Source organism: Scomber scombrus, chromosome 20 (assembly GCF_963691925.1).
Source record: "Scomber scombrus chromosome 20, fScoSco1.1, whole genome shotgun sequence".
In the NCBI taxonomy this organism is placed as follows: Eukaryota; Metazoa; Chordata; class Actinopteri; order Scombriformes; family Scombridae; genus Scomber; species Scomber scombrus.
Window position 1 is genome coordinate 16517696 of NC_084989.1, and position 21950 is coordinate 16539645.

General features: G+C 37.2%; 2 protein-coding genes across 2 annotated transcripts; both read right to left on the reverse strand.

Annotated features, from left to right (window-relative positions):
- Positions 1-8843: 8843 nt before the first annotated feature.
- On the reverse strand, positions 8844-11213 carry ccl34b.4 (chemokine (C-C motif) ligand 34b, duplicate 4). Its single transcript, XM_062441933.1, has 4 exons — positions 10939-11213; positions 9241-9364; positions 9081-9139; positions 8844-8967 (listed from the first exon to the last, which is right to left on the reverse strand). The coding sequence occupies exons 1-4, from the start codon at positions 11006-11008 to the stop codon at positions 8936-8938; spliced, it is 285 nt and encodes a 94-aa protein (XP_062297917.1). The 5' UTR covers positions 11009-11213; the 3' UTR covers positions 8844-8935.
- Positions 11214-15209: 3996 nt separating this feature from the next.
- Positions 15210-16808, reverse strand: LOC134002390 (uncharacterized). The gene is made up of 4 exons (XM_062441731.1): positions 16650-16808; positions 16452-16560; positions 16063-16137; positions 15210-15914 (listed from the first exon to the last, which is right to left on the reverse strand). Exons 1-4 carry the CDS (start codon positions 16726-16728, stop codon positions 15692-15694), a joined length of 486 nt encoding a protein of 161 aa, XP_062297715.1. The 5' UTR covers positions 16729-16808; the 3' UTR covers positions 15210-15691.
- Positions 16809-21950: the final 5142 nt, after the last annotated feature.

Genomic DNA, 21950 nt, shown 5'->3' on the forward strand with positions numbered 1-21950 from the left:
GTTCAACCAAAGCTTTACTTTTCTTCCTTCTTACTGTATATATGAATCATTTTTACCAGCCAAAACTGGTCTAATAATTCATTAGCAAAAAATGTTAAAAAGAAATTGAAGAAAATCCTGAAAAAATAAATGTAATATTGTGTATCAGTTTTTCTGCTTTAATATCCTGTTAATCATCTCAAGACCCCTCAGATTTACCAGAGCCTCCTTGCTGCCCTCATGGGATGATAAAGCTTCATCTGGCAGTTCAGGAAATATATATTACTGTAGCTCAAGTGAATCTTGATGGTCCATTTGATTGTTTACTTGATTGTTATTTTTCATGTGTAGTAGTTGTTGCCAAAGTCAGAATTCAACCACTATTGGGCCCTGGAATGCGATAGTTTTGCATTTCTTATTCAGTCAGCCTTGGATTTCAGTGTTTCCAACCACAATTTTCATTGAAAGGGTGGAAAAGCATCTGAAATTCAACATTATGGGACAAAATTATTTCAAATCCTTCTAATCACACTTTTCTATAGCCGAGATATTGCTGCTTTTAAGTTCAATACATTTATTTAAAAAGGCAGAAAACATTTCCTGGCAGGTTTTCCAGACTTTTATCAGAGATGATTCTGTATAATATGTGAAATACAATTAAAAGCATCATATGAGCTTACAGACACACCAGCTGTTTATATGTACAGAACAGTGGATATTATCCAAAATGACACAAACAGGGTTTCAGTTCTACTCATAACAGCCAAAAATATAATATTATTGCCTTGTACAGACTGACTGTGTATTTTATGTTTTTTTAATACAGTCAAGTGTATTTAATGCTGGTTGTGTACATGTACACAGGGTCGAGACTGAGCATCAATATAATTTGTAAAGTTTTGACCACAATTGTAAACCTTTGACTCCACATATCTTTTAAGTATCAAAGCTTTTATCATGACATGTTTGTTTTTTCCCCACAGGTAAGAATACACTCACGTACTTACCTGCTGCAACTAATGATTATTTTCATTATCGATTAATCTCTTGATTATTTTGTCTATTAATCAATTAGTTGTTTGGCCTATAAAATGTCAGAACATGGTGAAACATGTCAATCACTGTTTCCTTAAGCCAAAGATGATGTCCTTAAAGTTCACAACCCTAAGATATTCAGTTTACTGTCATAGAAGACTAAAGAAACTAGAAAATATCCACATTCGAGAAGCTGGAACTAAAGAATTTGGACACTTTTTCTTGAAAATTGATTACTCAATTTATGTTAATAGTGGCAATTAATTGATTAATCAAGTAATTTTTGCAGCTCTAGTACACACACATACCTGCATACACGAACTTGCAAATGCTAAATCATTTATTGGAATTTGAAAATTATTCAAAAAAAATTATGACAAGAAGATAGTGTCTAATACATATGCTTGGGTGTCTATGATTGTTGTTTATTCTATTTTTGATTATTTTTCTGTGATATTCTGTCTCTTATGTAAGCAATAACACACAACCAGGTGCTTTGGCTCATTTCTCGTTCAGTATCATTTTGATACTTGTGCACAACAGAAAGAGCATTTCTCTCTTTGTTATCATTTGCAAATGTTTTAGCACATTTAGACAAAATGTTATGAACAATTACTGATTGTATATGTCTTTGTGATCAAAATAGTTTGTGTTTCTTCTCAGTTAAATAGTTTTACTCTCAAACATACATCTATTCCATCTAATGTTTCAGAAATTATAATGATATGTAGATCAACCACAAAATCAAATGCCTTGTCTTGCTGCAGTGGATGCAGAGGATGGTTGCAGCGTAAAAGACTATTCTTCCCCCGTTGTATTGAAAGAGAGAGCAGTAGGTGTGGTGAGAGTCTGTGGTCAAAAAGAAGGATATCTTGTGATTCCCAGTATGTTACTATAGTACTGTGTATAGTAAGCCTATGTTATTTTTCTGTTTACTATATTGTACTTGTGTGACTGTTGCAGGAAAATAAAATTGTTTTCCTCCACATTATATGCAAATCTCACCGCTCTTTTGCTTTACAAAGGGGAACGTCAAACCTTGTCCTCTTTAAATCAGCGTCTGAAGAATATTCACTTTGATTTCAACAGCAGTCAATTCGCTTCAGAAAAACAACAGTCTGGTACAGCAGGGCATTCAATGTCAAAGGAAACATGTAGGACAAGACTGTTTGGAAATAAGCAGATGAGAAACACACCTCCAGAGTCCACAACTAAACATTTCATCCACCTTGGTTTCACAATGTCAAAGGACTGTGTCATTTTTTGTGGCAATTACTTCATTTTGAACCAAGGGTTAAAGGTTTTGGTGCAAGTTAACTTTAGTGTTTTGCTGCATGTGTGAGCTGTTTTTGGAAATACATCCTCAGTGCTGAGAACTTCAAGAATATTTGGAGAAATGTGCCAAAGCAAACGAGAAAATCAGTAAATAGAACCACTGCTCCTCTGTATCAGTGCTTTCCACTGACACTGATTGCCTTTACTGTGCCAGACTATTTTCACATTCCTTTTTGTAAAGTAAGAGAGCACTTACATTCTTACATGTGCATATAATGTGAGGAACAACTTCTTTATTTTCCTGCACTGGTCATACAACACAGCACAATACAATAAACAGAAAAATAACTGAAAATTGAAACAAAACATAGGTCTACCATATACAGTACTACAGTAACATACTGGGGATCACAGGATATGCTGTTAACTCTGTTTGACTGCAGACTCTCACCACACTTAATGCTTTCCCTTATGGGGTAATAATCGTCTTGTACGCTGCAACCATCCTCTGCCCGTTTCTGCTGTTACATCATCACAAGCAGCATTCACTGCAGCAAGACGAGACATTTGATTTTGTAGTTGATGATCATAGAAGAATTTCACTCATTCTGATGACTTCAACTGTCAGTCGAGAATTGAGCCAAATCAACTGAGAAAACCAGTAAATTGCAGGTAACCATAGGAACAGTAATGATAAGCTTCACATGGACAGACAACAAAGTAAAACAGAATAAAGGATGCAATAAAGGATTAGAACGAATATTAGATTACTTCATGTCAAATCTTTATTTCTCTGCAGTATTTCTGCCACAAACAAAAAAAAACTGGTTTTAAACTCACTCTCACTTCTAGAGACACTTCTTCTATTCTTAACTGGTGTTTATATTTCCACTGGCCACAGTAAGCCCACCATGACAGTGTGTGTTTATCTGCATTTGACAGGTCACACTGAACCGTGCTATGAGAGGTCAGAGGTCAACGAGGAAGAGCGCATGTTGCTCCACTGGTAAATAGAGGAAACAAACTTGAGTGAGAATTGAATTAATTGTTGGGAGGCTTCATGTTTCTTCTGGGAGTGGTCGTGTTTGTTTTGGATTGGAGCAGACTAGAGTGCCATTATTTCTGAGAGGTTGATATCATCTCATTGGTAAATGTTAAAACTGAGTCAGAAGAGACAAAGACAAGCAACTCTGATATCTGGCTAACTTGGAGGGCAATGAAGAAACATAGAACATAAAAATATACAAACATTATGTATTTCTTCAAAATCACAGACGAGGGATGAATTCGTCCAATCAGCTATTAGAGTGCCAATCATCTGTTGTACTGTTCAGCTTTGTGAGTTATCCATCATTTTACCAGATTAAAATGAGAAAAGTGAATATTTTAGACTTAGCTTTGCCTCTAAGAAATACTTTTATCAAACAAACCTTTCCTCCTGCGTAATAAAGTTAAATAAACCACAGCTCAGTCCATAATTTGTCAGTAAGCCTTGGGATCTGTGTTAAAGGACAGTACAGCAGTCCAGTGTCCATATGAAGAGTGAAAGAGGTTTTCCTGTAATCATTCCTTCTGTCCATACTGGTTATTAAAATATATCCTTCAGTGCTTTCAGTGTAAGTGATGAGGGCCAAAATCACCACAGTCATTTAGTGTAAAATGCATTTAAAAGTTGATGTGAAGCTTAAATGAGTTAGTCATACTAAGTGGATATCTGCCACATTTACAGTCTAAGTAGCATCAAATTCCCTCTTTGTGTTTCCTCTGAGAGTGTTTCCCTCTTGAGCTGTGGTGGAAGTACTATATAGTGTGATGGCCCTCTCTCTTTCTCTCCTCTAGTTCTCCTCAGTTATAATCTTGTTGTCTTTCTTCCAGGAGTGCTAGAGGTCCATCAGAGTTGATCAGCTGCACCTGAGGAGGGAGTGGCCCAAGAATATAAAAGGGCTGCTTTCCTAGGAGTCTTGCTTTTTTTCTGCTGAGCAGCCAGGACGCCCTTCTCATGGCCTTCACTTAAGATTAGTTTGCTCTGCAACGCTTCATGCATCCACACACATTTTACAGCACTAATGCCTGGAGCAGTGGTCTCCAACCCTGCTCCTCGAGAGCTACTGCCCTGCATGTTTTAGGTATCTCCTCACTCTAACACACCTGATTCTAATAATCAACTCGTTATCAAGCCCTTTGACGAGCCTCAGCTGCTTGATAACGAGTTAGAGTGAGGAGATACCTAAAACATGCAGGGCAGTAGCTCTCCAGGAGCAGGGTTGGAGACCACTGGCCTGGAGCATAGGTTGTGCACATCCTCAAAAATTAACGTGAAACACCTGCAAGATCCAATATGCACATGAACAGTTGGGGGCAGTGTAGGAGCAGTATGGGGATGTGACAGAGTCAGGGGTCAGTGGGCACGACAGCAGTGACAATAGTGTTAAGTTCTTAAGACAAGTTAAATGACCAAGTCTGCAATAACCCTGCATCTGTAGGATGTGTTGTTGCTGCTGCATAGTTGCACATGTGCTTGAATTAACAAAGTGTCACCATGTTATTTTTAACATCATGCTTCATTTTCTTTGTGTTTTTGGCAGATTTTATATTATACAAATCTTGAAGTTCTGTTTATATTAGTTGTTCTCTGGTGTTCCCTCTAGTGGAATCCTCCAGTAACATACAGTGTACATAATATGTGTACAGTATAGCAAGTACGTGAACAATTACATTCACATACTTCTGCTGGTGCACAGATTTGGGTCAATACTGTATCGATAACATGATTGCAGTTGTGCTTCGATGGAAATATTCATATTTGCACAGTTATGCGTGTGCAATAATAGAATCTAACCCTGCCATTAACCATCACAACCACATGTCAGACCCTTTACTCTCCCCCGAAACTTTCCCAATTTGACTTCTCAAGGTCTAAAGCTCAGATTGGTCCTCAGAAATATAGAAGATCAAGACAACCATCCACTTACACAGACATCAGTCCTCCTGTGTCCTGTACTTCTCCTTCACCTCCATCTTTTCAATTAGCCTCCATCTGCTGTTCCATCTATCTCTCCTCCTTTTGCCCTTCTAACAATCTGTGCTCTCTCACTATTCCTCTCATATCTGTTGTTTTGATCTTCCTTCCATTTTTACATCCCTCATCTCCCCCCAAGATGAAGCACAGCTTGTGTCAGCTCTTCAGTTGCTGAGTCTGAGAAGTGGGATATAGCAGGTGGTTTAATCACACAACACATGTTCCACGTTGACTAAGTAAGACACACAATATTCAAGCTGTTTTCAGGCTTGAGAAGCATTGTTTTATTCATACTAAAGCTGCAAAGATTAGTCGATAGAAGTTGCCAACTACTTTAATGAATTATTATGAGGCCACATTTCTCTGGTTTTACCTTCTTGAATGTGAATGTTTTCTGGTTTCTTAAGCTCAAGGTTTCTTTCCCTCCAGCAGAGAGCCTGGAGAACTTGTAGCCTTCGGTCCCAATTGATGCTGACTCATGTGATGACATTTATCAGATTTCACTCAGCTCCATCTGGAGATACAAAAGGCTTAAACTACTTTTTTCACATGCAGTAGAACTCCCGACCACCTGGAAACACAGTTTTTTCTAGAATATTGGTGGCACTCCCCTTTAATCCATAATCTCCAATGTATAGTGGTGATTTAAAGGACTTCTTCAGCGACGTACTGCTCCACCTCTATGAAGTTGGGACTCAGAAGAGACAGATTTTGTAATGAATGGTGAGGCTTTCTGTTTAACATTTGTTATCTCCATGCCAAGCTGAGATAACCTGATGACATCAAAATTACATCATCAGGGTCATTTTCTTAGACAATAAAACTTCTCCACAGAAGACATTATACATCATCCACTGTGTACTGGTACTAATCAACAACTCAATTGATATAATAATAATTCCTATGTGTGTGTTGGCCTGACTTACAGGATAGCCGTGGTTTCTGCAGCTCCACCCTCAGATTTCTTTGGCTGATAATAACTCATAATGATGTCAGCAAGTGGAAACACATACTGTAGCTTTGTAGTGTCTCTATGGGTGCTGTCACAGACTTGTCTGGGTTTTTATAGACACATAATTTCAGCCAGAATATTCTTCTTAAAACGCTTTCTTGGTTTTCCAGGCAGTTCATAGGCTTAAACTCTGAGAGATGTATCCCCACAGCACGAGACAAAGCCCTGGTACAGAAGACTGAGGAAGTCACCCGGAAGAAGATGATATACATCAGCGATCACCCACCCTTCAGTCTCTTAGCCATCCTTTTTGATTACTCACTGAGTTATTCTGGGTAACTGACCAACTCACTCACTAAGACATGCATTCAGTAAGTGTCTCCTTTTCCTGAAAGTAAAAAAAACATACAAATGTGAAACTGTGCAGCTCATTCAGAAGATATGTGCTCTTTGTGAATTCGTTATTTGTATACTGTTATAATGTTGAGTGTTGAACATGAGCCCCAAACTGATGATCAAGTAGTAAATAGTGGAGGTCAAGGAGACAAAATCAATGCTTGTGCTTAAAGTGCTTAAAATCCACTTCCACAAAGCAAGATCCATCACAATTACCGACCTCTGCTGCTTGTCTAGAGTGTAATCAATACGTATTTTCATTCTCTATCATAAACATAACAGTAATGCATAGGTATATACAAGTAAAAATTTCAATAAAATGTAGAAAATGTCAGATAAATGTCATTTATCCTTACTGAACTAAGACTGCATTGAGGTTTTTTTTTGTTTTATAATTGTTATTGACTACTACTAAGAACAACTTACATGTCAGGCATCGGCGTAAAATATGGGGTGGGGAGTTGTAACACCCCCAAAAATCAAAACTGGCTATTACAAGCCCCCAATAATATCATATCGCAATGATATTGACTGTTATTAAACATGATGATGTGGTTGGTTTTCTCGATTCAATGTAGTTAGCCAGTCAAAAAAGAATAATTTGTCAGCTCCTCCCCACCCCCATCCTCGCACCTTCTCAAGCAGCAGCTAAAATCGTAGATGTGAAAGCAAGCCTGCATAAAAAGTGAAAACAGAAGTGACAGACAACTTAAAATTGTAAACTTCTTATTAACAAGAGGTATGCTACTGCTATGGCTTTAACACTAATGAGTCAAATGAAAGTCTTATTTTCTGTTGGTTCATTGTGTTAGTCGAACTGTAAAATAGCTAGGCTAATATTAGTCATCATATAATCTGATACTAATACTTTTACTGGAGCTGCTAGCTGGTTGAGATTATCTTGATAATATAAGGTATAGGTCATTTAAAATTTTAAGTTGTATCTTAAATTTAGTCAGATCCAAAAAGGTGAACATAGCAACAAGCAGGAAGGGTGGCCAGAGAGGGAGAGGAGGCACATTGACTAGGTAATGAGGTCAGAGAGTTAAAATGCTAGGGCCCACAAACACTGTTTAGCAGGCTAAAAGACATGTAAGAGTTTTTTGTTTTTTTTCCTGGACCATGTTGTTTCCCTACAGTGAGAGATGGGTTGAGGGCAGATGAGAACATAAATGCTCTGGCTAGGACACAATAATGAATACACATGTCCAAACAGTCAAGAAAACCAAACATCATTTATTATTTTTTAAATTTTTTTATTAATACAGGGTTGAAAAGTTAGAAATGTGATATATTAAACATTTATTTTATGTCGCTTCCGCTTACAATTAAAGCCATTGAACAGCCTTGCAAAATGTCCCTGAACCCTCCCTGGTCCCAACCTCCCACCCCTTCTGAATGATTAACCATTACACCCTTCATGTTGTGTCTTTCTTAATCAATGCTGTTTAATATGAGAAATTGCAACCCAGTCTCACAAGCAACATACTATAACATGACCTCTGAAGGGGGACATTGATCAACAAAATATCATGCCATGAATCAAACATTAATCCAGAAAACAACCAAAAAAAACCCACAAACATTCTTTTTATTTTAGAATACAAATATGATTATTGCTTGATGATACACTTTCTGCACATATATCAGCTGCAAGGACAGAGGCATTCAGGAGGGATTCTTAGTCATTTAATATGTGTATCTATCTATCTATCTATCTATCTATCTATCTATCTATCTATCTATCTATCTATCTATCTATCTATCTATCTATCTATCTATCTATCTATCTATCTATCTATCTATCTATCTATCTATCTATCTATCTATCTATCTATCTATCTATCTATCTATCTATCTATCTATCTATCTATCTATCTATCTATCTATCTATCTATCTATCTATCTATCTATCTATCTATCTATCTATCTATCTATCTATCTATCTATCTATCTATCTATCTATCTATCTATCTATCTATCTATCTATCTATCTATCTATCTATCTATCTATCTATCTATCTATCTATCTATCTATCTATCTATCTATCTATCTATCTATCTATCTATCTATCTATCTATCTATCTATCTATCTATCTATCTATCTATCTATCTATCTATCTATCTATCTATCTATCTATCTATCTATCTATCTATCTATCTATCTATCTATCTATCTATCTATCTATCTATCTATCTATCTATCTATCTATGTGTGTGTGTATGCATGATGGCGTTTTCAAACAGGAGCAGGACAATGTAGATAAGCGGCAATGCTTCACACCTTTCCAACTGTCATATTGGCAATTTCTAGAAAGCAGAAAGAAAACAAATCATAAAGTGCTGGTGTGTGTGTGTGTGTGTGTGTGTGTGTGTGTGTGTGTGTGTGTTTTGTGATGTGTGTGCCACAATGAGTAACTTACGTTCCTTTACCCATGCTGCTTTGGGATCAATACAGACCATACCATAGTTTATCTTGAAACTGAAAAAGAAAAAGAAAAACATCAAAAAGATGATCCAGTGTGTGTGTGTGTGTGTGTGTGTGTGTGTGTGCACGCGCGCAGAGACAATGTTTAAACTTACATTATAGCATCCACACATGGTTTTCTGGCAGACTGGATTTGGTAACGGGTCCCTTCTATGTCTTCGGAGAAATTTCTTGTTGAGACCTTTTTGCAGCATTGTATTTTTCTTCCAGGAGAGCGGCCTGAGATAAAGAGAAAGATATATGTTGAGTGTTGGGCAGAGTTCCTGTTGCTGCTTGGTGGGTTGAACTTACTCTAGTTTGCAGGTGGCACACTGCTTACACGTCTTTAAAGAGAGCGTCTTTGCATAGATTAAAAATAATAGAAACCGTAAACGTTGGACAATAGGTTCATAATTTTTCAAGTCTTTCTTAAAACAATATTCAGGTGCCCACATGAAAATGGGTTTTGCTTGCTGAAATCATTCCTCCTGTCCTTGCCGGCCATTGAACGATTCTCTCCAAATGAGCTTAAAAATGTAAGTGCTCAAGGACAAAATCCATAGCCCTCACCTTGAGCAAAATTGTATTTAATATGACTTAATAAAATAATATCTTCTTCAATTACTCTTTTTTTCAGTAAAATATCCCTCTCTGTGGACAGCTGCAGTGGAAGGATTGTTATAAAAAGAATAAATTTGGTACTGAAATGACAAGAACATATATTGAAAAATGAAAGGAGGACTGTGGATTTCGTCCTCCACCACTTACTCAAGTGCATTAACAGGAGGAATGAAAACATGTGGCAAGTCTGTGTTTTAAGACAGACTTGTATACTTGTGAACCTGTCCTTTAAAGCTGTTAACAAAGTAATTGTGCGAAAACCACATCAGAAACAACAAATTATATTTTTTGTTAAAAATAAATGTATGATTCCATTTAAAAAATAAATGATTAGCAAATGCACTTTAGCCAAGATCTTTACAACATGATGTGGTTGTATTCATTGAAAATGGCAAACACTACTACTTTGGTCCATAGAGGCTGCTAAAATCAACACAAAATGAAAGTGTTGAAAGTCCTTTAGTAACTTTATCAGAATATAGAAATAGATAATATTAATGGTAATAGAAAAGTTGACAAAATAAGGTAAGGCATGATGAGACTACTTGTCTGTCCATTCTTTATTTACAGCATGTTTCACACAGCCATACAGAGCTTATTAGATGGAGATGGAGAGTTGCTGTAATCGAACGCTAATTATTGAGCCTAATTAGCATTGTATCTTCAATAAGTTTTACTATATGTTTGTCAGTAAGTAGACCATGTCTGGCGTTAATTTGTCTTCATATTGCAGAAAATGGACTAAGATTATTAAAAACAAGTTTCTGATAAATAGATGGTAAATGCTCCTTAAACATTAGGAAAATAAACCTGTCAACGTAAAAATAGCCTATATTGTGCTTTCATCGATGTTATTGGTACAACATGCTGATAATTGTTTAGTGTTTTCAGCCCTGAAATTCCACATTGCTGCATCTCATTATTAAATAATTCAATATAAAACTGTCTTTATAGGATAAAATGAAGTGTCTCTGTTTCTTGTTAAAATTTTAACAAATAATTTGTTAATGCATTTCTGTTGCATTGTCATCTCACAGGCTTTTTAAAGACATAAAAAAGAGTCTTTACATGCTCACATCCTGAACTAGACCAAGTTCTCTGACATGGACAGCTTTGCCTAAAACCTTAAAACATAACAAAATGAGAGCAAGGTGAAGAGAGGCAGTTCAAATGTTAGGATGTTTAGTACTTACTGTTTGCTGCGGAGTCGCTGCACAGACACAAGAGCAGGATGAGAGTGATGGACAGGATCATCTTGGACATTTTGGTCGGTTGACTTGCTAGTTGTTCAACTGACTGAAGAAACTGGGAGATGTTTCGATATTTATGGGCAACGTCAAAATGAGCATCTTCAGGCGGGTTTGGTTGTATTTAAACTCTAACCCTGAGTGTTGATGACGTACTTATGTGTTATATTGGCACATGTAAATACAGTGTGTGTGTGTGTGTGTGTGTGTGTGTGTGTGTGTGTGTGTGTGTGTGTGTGTGTGTGTGACAGGTCATGATATTATAACACCTCCGCCCCTCGTCAGAGAATCTTTTTAGCCCTCTTTGCTTCTTCAAACCACCAACACATCAGTTGACATCTTTCTGAGAAACAACCTGACACACTTCTAAAGAACACATAGGCACAGATATAAAACCACACTGATTCTGCAATTATTACAGTCATTACAGCTGTAGGTTTTTTGTAATGGGACGTTTGTGTCATGCTTACTCTTATATCAACTCAGGTTAACAGTAACTCACATTCTGTAGTGTAATGACACACGAAATCAACTAATAAATACCTTAAAATCCACAAAATGAATATGGATATTTTTGAGAGGCAAAATTCTTTAATTTGATCCAAAGATAAGTCTAAGTAAAGATACTGTAGGTGCCATTTACAATTACACTTAATTTGGTGTTGTATTTCCCCTCTAAAATTAGTTACAGTTTTTGGCAGGTTATCAGGTCAGACAAGTTTCTCATACACTTGATTCAGTGACATAAATGTGATAGTGTTGAACGTGCTGATATTGACATACAGTCACGCTCAGAGACTGTCACTTTATAATTGGCATCAAACATAAAGCTATCAGCAGAGACACTGCTTCCTTTTAGAAACAATGTTCAGGTTACTGTGATAATGTTTAGTTGGTGGTTGCTTGCACAGCCTTTGTGTAAGACTGGCAGCAGAAGTTTCGGTTTGTCACATCTACAAGTATGCCACAACAAACCTTTCTGTAGTATATAAACAAGTTGATATGAAACCAGGTAAGAGGGAAAATATGTGAACTTGGTTGAACATGAAACAGGCAGAAGCTGCAAGTAACTGCTGGTGCAATCATTTGTGAACGGAAATGTGAAATTTAGTTGAGTAATACAGCCTGACGCTACAACTGCTACCAGTCTAACCATACCTCTGCAAATTATGGTTACAGAAATTAAGTACATGTTGTGAACTTTTACAGACTGGGCTTACTGCTACTTAACTGACTGATACAATCACTGATCCGAATAAAAAACTTTATTTTTAACCTAAATGCATATACTGCATATTTTGCTAAAAGGTTAGAAACAGACAGAAGATAACAGGACATGAATGGACACACATCTCAGTGTATGTCACATTAAATTAGGTTTAATTAGTGAGGTGAAATCAGAACAGCAGGCCAGTCACATCTGGGAGGGAAAAAGAATAAGTAACATAATATAAAAACATTTATGAGCTAGGTACACATGAAACAGTTTCATTTAAATGACGAATGAAAAAGAAAGAGGTGATAGACTGATATCAAAGAAAACTGGAGATTTGAGAACCACATCAGCTATGACTTCACTTCCTGTCTGGCCTTTGTTCCATCAGCTTCTGTAACTCAGTTCAATCTCTCATTCAACATTTCTTTCAATTGTCTTTCAATTTTATTCAAGCAGTTTACTTTCCATTCCTTCCTCAGACTGGTCAACTCTACTATAGAAGTTACTATCAGAAACTGAAATTCAATTTTGAGAAAATTAAATAACAAATTAGTTTGTGAGCACAGATAAGACAGCTCCCCTGAGAAAACTACAAATGCAAAGGTGTGGGCATTTGCATCATCATGACTTCTGCCATATACATAAAACCCCCCAAGGCTTTGCTCTAAAGTCTTTCTTCAACTTTCAACAAAGGAAAAGCATCGCTACGAGCACCAGCAGCATGAATGAGAAGAATGGAAAGAAGAAGAAGACCCTGAGGGATTGACACTGGTGTCATCCTTGATGACTGGAATGAGAGTAAAGGGCCTACCACACCGGAAAGAGTCGACCTCAATGCTTACTGCTGAGTTGGTGGCACATTTACTGCCAGTCACCCCTTTAAATAAAAAATGGCTTTAACTTGCTGCTTTCATGGTTTCCGTCATGTGATTTATGAATCAGAGAAAAGAAAATGCCTTGGCTCTGACTCAGTTTTTATTTGAAACAAAAATAGTTTCACACACTCCACAGAAGAGTAACTCAAACAGAGGGTATGACTGTAGGATGGTTCTGGTGAATGAAAAGGTAGTGTGACGAAATGATGAAACAAGTCAATAGAAAACACTCTCAATCATCTAGATATCCAACATTTAGGAATTTAAGGTATTGGATATGCAGTTCTTAAAAAAAACAACCTCAGTAAAAATGTTTTTGTTCATTTGCATCACATTGGTTAACATTTTTCTTTAGAATGTTTCAACATCCCTTCAAGAGCCACAGTATATTTGAACATGTAGGTATTTTATCTTGAACTTTCAGTTCAAACTATACTTTCAGCTTAACTTAGATGTCTAGATGTCTTTTGATTCTTGAAACTATGTTATTACTGTTTGCTAGTCGTTGAAGAGGACTGGCCGGTGGAGAGTCCTGTGCTATATCCACAATACTGTGATTTCAGAAGTTTTCAGAAAGTTTGTAATAGCTTGTCGCCCTCACCGAAACACCACAGCAACAGAAATATGAATATGGTATGATATGACATGAAAATTATAAATTTCCACTTGATCTGGTCTGACTGACCATGCAATAGTGCACACTTTTGGGAAGTCTAAAATGTGTTGTTGCACTTGGTTGCACTGTACAAAGGTTGGAAGTAGTTGTGTGAAGAAGAATGAAAAAAGAGAGCTTGGGAGAGAAGTTCAGACAAGGTACTTAAAGTGGGCATGCCAGACAGATCGTGGGTTGTTACAAACATTTCTCAGACACAGCCTCTTCAACTCTGACTGAAAATGTGGAACGTGAGGGGATTTCAGACTCTGTTCCACAATCCGAGAAGCACTTTATTTGAGGCATTTATGACATGCAGTTTTACATAATTATTATGCTTGTCATAATAATAATAATAATAATAATGATAATGACTTTAATTATACAGCACTTTTTAAAAACATTGTTTACACAGTGCTTAACATTGTCTGCTCAGTTATAAACAAAAGCACATATGAATAATTAAATTAAAGTGTCAAAACAGCATACGATTCCTCACAGGAATGAGGTAATGGAAAAGAAATGTAGATCAGTGGGAAAAATTAAAATCATGAGTGGTAAAGGTAAAAGACACATCACATGAAAGCAAATCTAAAAGTAAATTTTTAGAAGATTTAGAAGTGTGTCAAACCTGTGAGCCAGATCCTCTGGCAGGCCCTGACCAAGAAGGCCTGGTTCCCCAAAAGCAGAAAAAAATATTAATGACAGTACTTTGATTGTGGCTTAGATTAAACTGAAACATAAAATAAGTTCTCACAAAGTTAGAGAAGTTTGATTCATAGGGCGTTTTTTTGACACCTGCCTTGTTGAGTCTCAGTACGGTTCATTTGGGGTATGAATGTGATCTGACATCAGTCAGACCCAACTGCGGGAAACGATGTGAATTTTGTCTTCGCTTCATGTGAAGCAACATATTGTTCGTGAGACGTTGTCCTAAAGTGCATTCAAATGTGCCATTTTGCTCACATATTGTGGCTTGGTATATGGCCCAAAATGTGCCTGTGACTGTACAGAGATAACAATTCTGCCTGTACTATCCCAGAGGAAAAACAAATTCTACTTTCTCCACCTGCCAGACTTCTGACCAATGAATGTCCAATTGTTGGACATTTATATTTTTCATCAATCTCATTTGTGCCAAACCATGACCATGTGAACAAAGGTATTTTCACATACTTATGGAAGACCAGAATGGAAAATGAAGGACACGATAGTTTAGTTTAGTTTAGTAGGACCCCCATTTGCTGAAGCCTTGCTGCAGCCGTCCTTCCTAGGGTCCAACCATTTGCATAAAAGTGAACATACATGAGGTGCACAAGATGGTACGATGATAAACGATGACAACTTTATTTGCGTAACTAAATGTTCCAACCACTAACCACAGCTACCATATAGCTATATATAATGTTTGATCTTTTGACAGATAAACTTCTGTAAATGTCATACATAGCTACTTATTTTTGCAGAAAGGTTGTCAGACAGAGATCAAATAATATGCAGATTAACACTGGATGTAAGTTCATACAATGAACATTTTATTTATGAACAATGTTGTCATGGTTGCACAAGTTCACATAAAGTTTCAAATAAATAAATAGTTCAAAACATTTTGACGATAATTTCTTAACACTAAAATGTTATGTAGTAATAACAAAAACATTTAGCAGAGATAATTTATGACACAACTCCATTAAGTTGTATACAGTAACTTGTAAACAATGATAAATACATTTGGTAATAAATAAATGAATACTTGTAACGTCACTGGTCAATTAAATTAAATTAATAAATACTTCTACTCCAAAGGCATTAAAAGAAACTATATATATGAACTTAAAGTGATAATTTGTGTAACTTCAAACATTTGTTTATATCAATGTTGAGACCATAATCGTGAACCTTTTTGACAAAATTTGGTCGTTGTTTTCATTGACTGGAGGTGGAGAGGAAGGCAGCCTAATCTTCATACTTGGCTGAAAAGGTTTCATCAACAGGCCTCTGGGACGTGAAGGAGGAGGAGGGGGAGGAGGAGGAGGAGGAGGAGGAGGAGAAGGAAGTGGAGGTGGAGGTGGAGGAGGAGGATGGTGAAGAAGGAGAGGCAGTGGATGTGATGATGGAGAGCAGGGAGACAGGAGTCGTGGAGACCACAGATGAACGAGTAGCTTTAGCTTTTGCTTTCCTGAGAGAAAAATTAAAACATAAAAGATGCAAAGGTTATCTTAAGACAGTGAACAAACTAAATAGTTTTGGTACTTTAGGATTGAATGAATAAATGTAGATATTTAAGAGTGAGCATGTTGATGAATGAACAATAAAACTAAACTCACTCAAATGCCACAATCTTGCTGCGAACCCAGGGAGCGGTCAGCTGGCTGCAGAATAGACCTTTTTCTGTCTGAAAGCTGCAAAAAGGAAGAAAAAACAAATGCAACATAAGTACTTTTCAAACTGTTTTCTCTTGAAATACATGTTGGCTAGACTTTGTGTGACATTAAAAAGCCTAAAAATTGAGTAGAGTACAAGGTTGTATATTTAGCTTCTTTTCAAAGCAGTCATGATGTGTCAGTTTATGGCGAATAAAAAGTAAAGTTAGAATTATTTGTCATTAACAATCACTTTCCAGACTTATAACTCTCCATAATTCAGTTTTAAAGATTATAAATGATGAAATTCAGATTTCAGAGCACATACAGAACCATATTACATTTTTACTTACATGACTGCTTGGACACATGGAGGGTTACGTCTCTGGACCAAGTATCCCAAGATCGGTTCGGTTATCACCTGTCTGGTGACTGACTCACAGCAGGATGCAAGCTTCTCAGCTAGAGATGGAAGGAAACAGAAAAGAGTTAAATACAGTATTGGTCATTTTAAATCGCTTATCTATACGATGTCTAGAGTTTAAACTCACCAGCTGATCCAGTATCAGCCAGAGCCACAATCACGATGGCGACCAGCGCACTCTTCAGCAGGGTTCCACAGTTCACCATTTTCAAAAAGGATGATTATTATGAGCTTAATAGATAATGTTGAATAAAGCGACTGCTGTTCGTCCGTCTTCTACCTTTCTCTCCAGAGAACTTGGTGAACTGACAAACAACTGGAGATACTGGCTACTTATGTCCTGAAAAGCAGAAGTAATCCCTCCGGTTAGTCATCGTTCTACTTTTTTTCCCTCCATCCTCTCTCTTCATGTGAAAGAATGACCAACAGTAGTATGGGGATTTCCGCAAAGTGACCAACAACTTTCATCATTCACACTGCGAATGGAAGAAATTAAGTCACAGTTATTCCTGAATGGATGATCCTGGGGGAGGTTAGGAAACCCTTAGAGGCCTAAGGTCACTCTCATGTCATAATTTCTTTTATCAATGAATTCATCAAAGTGTTAACAAAGAAAGGAAATTATGGATTAATTAGTAAACTGGCCTCGATCTAGTGTATTCAAAAAGGTTTTTTTATATCTCAGTAAAATAACAAATAATAAACAAATTATTTAATGTTTCCAAAGTGAAACTATTCTCATTTTTCTTTGAGGAAGTCACTTGTGTGGAATTTGTGTCACAATGAATTTGGCAATCATCCTGGGCAGGACTAGCTATAGTGTCGAGTCATGCTGTATTCCAGCCCAGTGACACACAGACAAGTCACAACATAGACCTCTGAACTCCCACTAATATGTCATATGCTGTACAGCACCAGAGTGCAGGGTCTACATTCTAAATACAAAGTATGTCACATACAAAGTATTCACTATTTAGTCAGTAATACATTATAGAGCAAGGGTACTCAAATACAAGCCTCAAGATCTCTGTAAATGTACAGCATTTCTTTATTAATGGTAATAACTGTGTACTCAAGTCTTTAACTTGGGCATAAAAAGGTGTGATGGCCAGGCGGAGACATTAGTGTCTGCTGTATTCTTCACTGCATTCATTGTTGAAATGTTTGACTTAATTATTCTGCTGGAGTCTTAATATCATAACTTCAATCGGTTCATTTTTGTGGTTTTTACCGACGTGGTTTTGGGGTAGTTCTGTGGCATTTTGTATTCCCATCCTTCATCATTCATGGCCAGTGTTTCACTACAAATTAAGCACAATAGTCTCATACTTCGCTTCAGCAAAATTAACATACATTTCTCAGTGCATGTTTTTCACTGTCAACCTCACTTTTTTTTAATATCTGATATTTTCAAACAAGACAGCCAGAGCTCCTACATCCAATAATAACCTTACTAAATGTGGCGACTGGTAGACTGATGATGATAGGTGAGGTCACATGATCGTGATGTGTCACTCAAAAGTGGTTTGGGTCAAGATTAAATTGTCTGGATTTAAATTAAATTGGATCCAGACTAAGAATATGTCCAAGATTTGGACAGTGACATCCAAATGCTCTACATCTAACATGTCTATTGCTTTGATGTATTATCATACGAACTGTCTCATTTGGTGACTAATGGGGACTGCTTCAATTGGCAGCAACAAAACAGGCTGTAATGTATAATCTAGTCACTTAGATCACAAATGAAGGAAAAATAGGGTCCGATGCACATTGATTCCTCAAAACAGCAGCAATGTTATTACATTCACTCCTGTAAATCCTCACTTTAGTAAATCCTCGATACTGTACCATGAAGGCCTCTTTTGACTATGATTTCACAATGTGGTCAATATGTGATGCATTTAAGTGGTGAATGTAAGCGCTAATTATAACAATGATGATAATAATAATAATACTACAGAGTTACAGATGGACAACAAACACAAATGTTGTGTTTTCTAATGTTCTTTGACTGGAAACATCAGTGAGAGAAGACATCCATGACAGCCTTAATTTCCTCCTATAAGTGTATACTACAAAAATGTATAGATGGATTGATGGATCAGACCACAGATCATTCATAAATCTAAATATTATGCGCATGGTTTTCTCATCGGAACTGACAAGAAAAACTAATCAACACAAATCAGAACAGCTCTAGACAATACTGGAGTCAGATGAGTATAAATAGGTATAAATACAGTAAGTAACTGCCGCCAGAAGTTAGTTTGCAGAAGGAGGAGGCAGTAAATTAAAAATGTATTGGGTGTTAGTATTAATTAAGTAGAGACTATGAAACAGGAAGTAGTTCTCTGTCTAAAGAAAATCAACACCTACATACACGGTCGCCCATAAAGTTGGAATAATTTTGTTTTCAGACACATTCCTCTTTTTATTTTCTATTTATACGCATCAGTTATCACCTTTGACCAGGTATAATGAGATTGATCAATACAATTTTGAGCATATATACACTTTATCTATCAAGAATACATCACATTGTCACAATCATTTAATGGAAAGAGGTAAAAAATATTTTATTCCAACTTTATTGCCGACCGTGTATATTGAAACATGTGCACCCACAATGGTGTCAATGGGAAAAGACTGATGGTAAACGAAACAAGGAAATGTGCAGCTCATTCAACTAACTAGATTATAGAAAGGAAACAGGAAATGACTTGGAAGTGAATCAGAGTTTAAGCAGAACATTCCACACTGGGCAGACTTTCGGTTTGGTGTGTTCTCGTAAAATGTAAGAGTAAAAGTAAAAGCATCTGGCCACAATGTTTTTTCAAGAAAACAAAACCTAAGAGTCTGAAAAGCTAAAAGCTTGGAGCCAGGCTGCTGTTTTAATTTTGATCGAAGTAGTTTGAACCAAGCAATGCCTGACAGACCAATATTCTTAATCATCATCGTCATTGTATTTGGTAAAAACTGAAGATTAATTTGCCACAATAGCATCAAAACTGTCTTCGTCATCCTACTGACCACATACTTTTTTGGTGATGTATGTATGTCAGTCAGGGATTCATTTTTTACCTTATTAAGTAAACAGTCACAGTTTATGCAAGAGGTGTAAACGGTGTTAGGACTATGTGTGATTTTGATGACAGAATTTTCTGAGAAGTGTTGGGGTAATGAGGTGGGAGGTGTTGCATGTACTACAGCTGTTAAGGCTTCGGTGAACTGATGTCAACACAGGCTTGCACACACATGTTCTTTTCTGTTTGGAAGCAGATGTTAAGATTACGAAAAACAGATATAAAGAAAAGATTGTGTTTGCAGTTGGGATGAGAGCTAAAGTGCAGGCAGAGCACTGAAGCCATGCTTGTATTGGCTGATTGGTATCACTTGTTATAATTTTCCAAATCATTTCATTTCAGCATTGTGGTTTGATAGCCCTTCTACTGCTGTCTCTGCCACTACCACCACTGCCATAGTAAAAAAAACCCAACACCTCCTCCACCAGCTTCTGCCACTGCAGCCTGCATTTCCCCCCGCCAACCTGTGGTGACTGTCACTTTGACTTTTTTCTTTTTTCTTATTTTTTGACTGACTGTATGACCTGACCTAATATGGACTACGGGATGCCTTAATTGCCTTCTGGATCAATAAAGTATTTATCTTATCTTAAAAAGCTTTAACATTTAAAAGGTTCTGTATAAAGTATCCGAAATTTCTTCTCATTAAGCTTGTGTGCACGTGTGCAGGATCGTAGCACGAGGTCATTGCAGGTGATGTCAGATTCTCATAAAAAGCAGAGCCTTTTCTGTCTAACTGTATGACAATTGGCCTTAAATGCTCATTCCCCCCCTCTCTCTCTCTCCCTATTTCCTGTTGGCCTCTCTGCCAGCTACTGTCTAAAAAAAATGCCAAAATACATTTTCAAAAGTAAAAATTTAAAAAAGACGCTAATTTCCTTTAAGTAATTGTCTCTGATTAGATATATCATCAAAGCAAACAGACTACACTGAATCACTAAGGTCACCGACCAATTCAGTAACTTTCACCAATGGAGTTTCCCTCTGGTGACTATGAGTGGTCACTCCTCATTAAAGCATATTTAGGGAACACATGATGGCTTGAGATAAGGAAGTGAGTCTGTTCTACAAGGCCTTTATCAAATGCTACATTCACTGAGGATAAAACCCTAGAAGAGAACTTGGCTTGATGCTAAAAAACAACTCCTACAGCACGGAAAGAGGTGCAGCAGGAGATTTTGGGTCTCCTTAGTGATGTATCGGTTTTGTTCATCTAAAAAGGTTATATACCCCTTAAACTGGAGGATAATGTGGAGGCAAACTAACACATATATATTTTGGAAGTGTCCCCTCTTAAGTATCCTAACCTTTGGAGGGAGATATTTGATTTACCTGATAAAATATTTGGTTGTCAACTACCCAGGGAACCACTGCTGGCCATCCTTGGGGCCCCCCAAAAAATCATTGATGAGAAGGAAAATATGTACTTACTGCAAATACTTCTTGCAGCAGCAGCCATAAAAGTTGAGCTGGCTTAAAAAAGACGCTCAAACATATAAAACAAGACAGTAAGTAGTTGCAATGGAAATAACTTTCATACTAAGACTGAAGAATGCATAATTCATAGACTGATGGTCATCTTGGTTGGAAATAATGGAGAAACTAGACATGCCTGTGTAACGTTTTGTTGTCGTGCTGGGTAATCGTGCTAGATCTATTTCTATTTTTGGAGTGATGGAGTGTGACTTGTGGTTCTTTTAATGACGTTGATGAAAAGGAGGAGGATCGAGGGGAAGATGTGGGAGTGTTTGTGTTACAATATGTGTGTGAATGAATGTAGAGGTGAAGGCAACATGCAAACCCTGTCCAGCCCATACTGGTCAAGAACGAATGGACCAAAGAGTTGAGTATAAGCAGTGGGGTTGGAGAAGTGGCATACATTTGTTAGGAGAAGGGAAGTGAAAGAAATCTGTAATGGGTGGAGGTAGAACTCAATAGCAGCAACAAAACACCACAGGGAGAGTTGGTAATGACAGTTTGTACTTGAGGCAGGAGAACACCAGGCAGCCACAGGGACAGGCAGATGGAAACCAGGAGGTGTAGAGGCTGAACTTGTGGTGGGGGAAGAAGACAGAGGTGTTTACCAGGGAAGAGACGAGGCAGGCAGAGTCGGCAACGAGAGATCAGTTCAAAAATGAGTGCATTAGGGGCAAAGAACAATCTGGCAATGTGTGAGTGAGCATGACAGGTGAACGAAGTTGGCTGATGAGGAGGGTGTGGCTGACTGGCAGAGTGAAGCACAGGTGGGGTGAATGGACATTTACCAACAGGTAATGAGAATTGACTGTGACAGAAATCTACATAGATTACACATTTTGGATTTCTATTTATTAGAATTTAAA